General features: G+C 32.6%; 1 protein-coding gene across 1 annotated transcript; it reads left to right on the plus strand.

Moving 5' to 3' along the window:
- Positions 1 to 1,090: 1,090 nt before the first annotated feature.
- LOC127540413 (olfactory receptor 8K3-like) lies at positions 1,091 to 2,049 on the plus strand. Its single transcript, XM_051965107.1, is given in 2 exon segments — positions 1,091 to 1,220; positions 1,223 to 2,049. Coding segments are annotated over 2 exon segments (957 nt in total).
- Positions 2,050 to 2,705: the final 656 nt, after the last annotated feature.

The raw sequence follows: 2,705 nt of genomic DNA on the forward strand, positions 1-2,705 counted from the left end.
GATCGTAAACAACAACAAAAAGATTACTTATTAAAAAGATACAATTTTGTCAATTTCTTGAAGTAATTACCATGGAATATGGTTTTTTCTTTGACATGTGAAGGGTCCTGGCAAAATATCCAATTTGTATATAATTTTATATCTTCTAAGATGAAAGAAAGAAATGTAAAGATCATAGCTTTACTTGCTCAGTGCAGGTAAAAGGGGAAAGAGAAATAAGAAGTTCCCTTGTTCTCATACCCAGTTTTTTTTTCTATTCATTCTGGTTGTTTAAAATATTATTTTATGGATATTCATAGACAACAACAATTACAACAACAAAAAATAACTTTCAAGTTGGCTTTTCCCTACTGCTTTCTGAGAAGATTCAGACTATATTCCATAACATCAAGAATCCAAGGTTATTTCCTTCTAAACTTAGCAACTATAGGGACTTTTGCTGTTTCTAGGTGAGAAAATATCAAGTGAGTTATCTGATAATAAAATGTCTCTATTTTATAATATGTTGAAATTTACAAATTTACTTAGGGCAGGTTTTGCTTTTTATGCAATGTATCTTCATGGTAAGACTAAAACAAATTATACATCCATTTTTTGGAGGTTTATTTGTGCTTTTATTAGGAAGATGGTTATGTTGCTGTTGTTGTTATTGTTTTACACAAATCACCCAATTATAAAGTTTAGTTGACCAATACCACAGATATTTCATGCAATTATAGAAATTAAAAGGCATATGGTTGATTGGATACTAATAATGGTTAGAAAACCAATCTCTTTATGATACATTATTGAGGTTCATAGTACCATCATAAGAACAAGCTTTGTAAACATAACATGGTTTTGTGTCATTGAATATGATAATTAAATATATCAAAAATTTGCTCAGGTTCAACTTCATCATATCAACAGCAAAGGAATCTGTCTCTGGAGCAGACACTAAGGAAACATTATGTGAAGTAAGGCAATCTTTACTGAATTTCTTGATGTTACATTGAAGAGTGAAAGGAATTTGGAAATATCTTACACTCCTAATCTTTCATGAGTGGTGTATCCTATATTCAAAGAGCTTACATCAAACTATTTTCCTTGAATGGAAGAAATGGATAATTGTAATGAGACTGCATCAATTCAAGTAACTGAATTCATTCTCATGGGCATCTCGAATCATCCTGACCTACAGATCCTACTTTTTCTTGTGTTCCTCATCATCTATATATTCACAGCTTGGGGAATCTAGGTTTGATTATCTTGACCAAGATTGATTCTCGCCTGAAAACCCCCATGTACTTTTTCCTCCGGAATCTGGCATTTATTGATCTTGGATATTCCACTGCGATTGGTCCCAAAATGTTGGTTAATTTTGTAGTGGAAGAAAATATCATATCTTATACTGGATGTGCAACTCAGCTAGTTATTTTTATAACATTAATAGTAAGTGAGCTTTTTATGTTATCAGTGATGGCCTATGATCGCTATGTAGCTATCTGTAATCCCCTACTGTACATGGTCATCATGTCAGACAGAATGTGCTATCTCTTAGTGGCCATTCCATATCTCCATAGCTCCTTTGTTGCACTGTTGACAACAATTAAGATTTTTAATTCCTCTTTTTGGAAATCTAATACAGTTAGTCATTTTTACTGTGATAGTCTCCCCCTCTTAACTATCTTATGCAAAGATGCAAAGGATGTAGAATTATTCATTCTGAGCCTTTCTGCTTTTAATTTGGTTTTCTCTCTTTGGGTTGTTCTTGTTTCATATATACTCATTCTTATGACCATCCTCAGGATGAACTCTGCTGAAGGCAGACGCAAAGCCTTTTCCACCTGTGGCTCCCATCTCACAGTGGTGGTTGTATTCTATGCGACACTAACTTTTATGTACTTGCAACCCAAGTCTAGTCATTCCTTTGATACAGACAAAATGGCAGCTGTCTTTTATACCCTGATCATTCCCATGCTTAACCCATTGATCTATAGTTTGAGAAACAAGGAGGTGAAAGATGCCTTGAAAAGAGTCCTAGAGAAACAATGCAAGTGTCTTCTTTAATGTTTCTCCTTTTCAAAGAGTAAATCTTTCTTTTCTATTTTCTCTTTAGCTTAGCTGAAACTTACTTATTGCATCCAAGGCCTCTGTATACTGGAGGGTACCAGGGAGAAAATTTAGAGAAATGTATCTCTTATTTAAATTCCTATTAATGACAAACATAATAACTATAATGTCTTTTCTTAGTGTTTTCTACAAGATATAACTAGTTCTTGAAACCAACCATTTTACTTTGGGATTGCTCCAATTGTTTTGTTGTAGTGTTTTGTCATTGTTTAATTGTTCTCTTAATACTGCCTAAATTTGCCTTTCTTAAATCTCTCCCATATTCCTATTTCTTATTTTTGAGATTAACCAGAACAAGTTAATTCTCTCTTCAATGACACAATTCTGTATATAAGTGAAAACAACTTTTGTTCCACACATTAGAAACCCAAACCTTCTTTTCTTTAAACTAAACCTTCTAAGTGACTTTTACCAATCTTCATAAAATTCAGGTTATAATAAGGAAAAAAAAATTCTAATAGATCTGTTCCAAAGTTTAAAGGATTACCTCAGGAGGTAGAGCTTTTGAAAAACTTCAAGAAAATGTTTTGTCACAACTTTTCATTATTATCATTAATGGATTCTTGTTCAGGGAAGTAAACCATAAGGTTATG

Source organism: Antechinus flavipes, chromosome 6 (assembly GCF_016432865.1).
Source record: "Antechinus flavipes isolate AdamAnt ecotype Samford, QLD, Australia chromosome 6, AdamAnt_v2, whole genome shotgun sequence".
Lineage (NCBI taxonomy): Eukaryota > Metazoa > Chordata > Mammalia > Dasyuromorphia > Dasyuridae > Antechinus > Antechinus flavipes.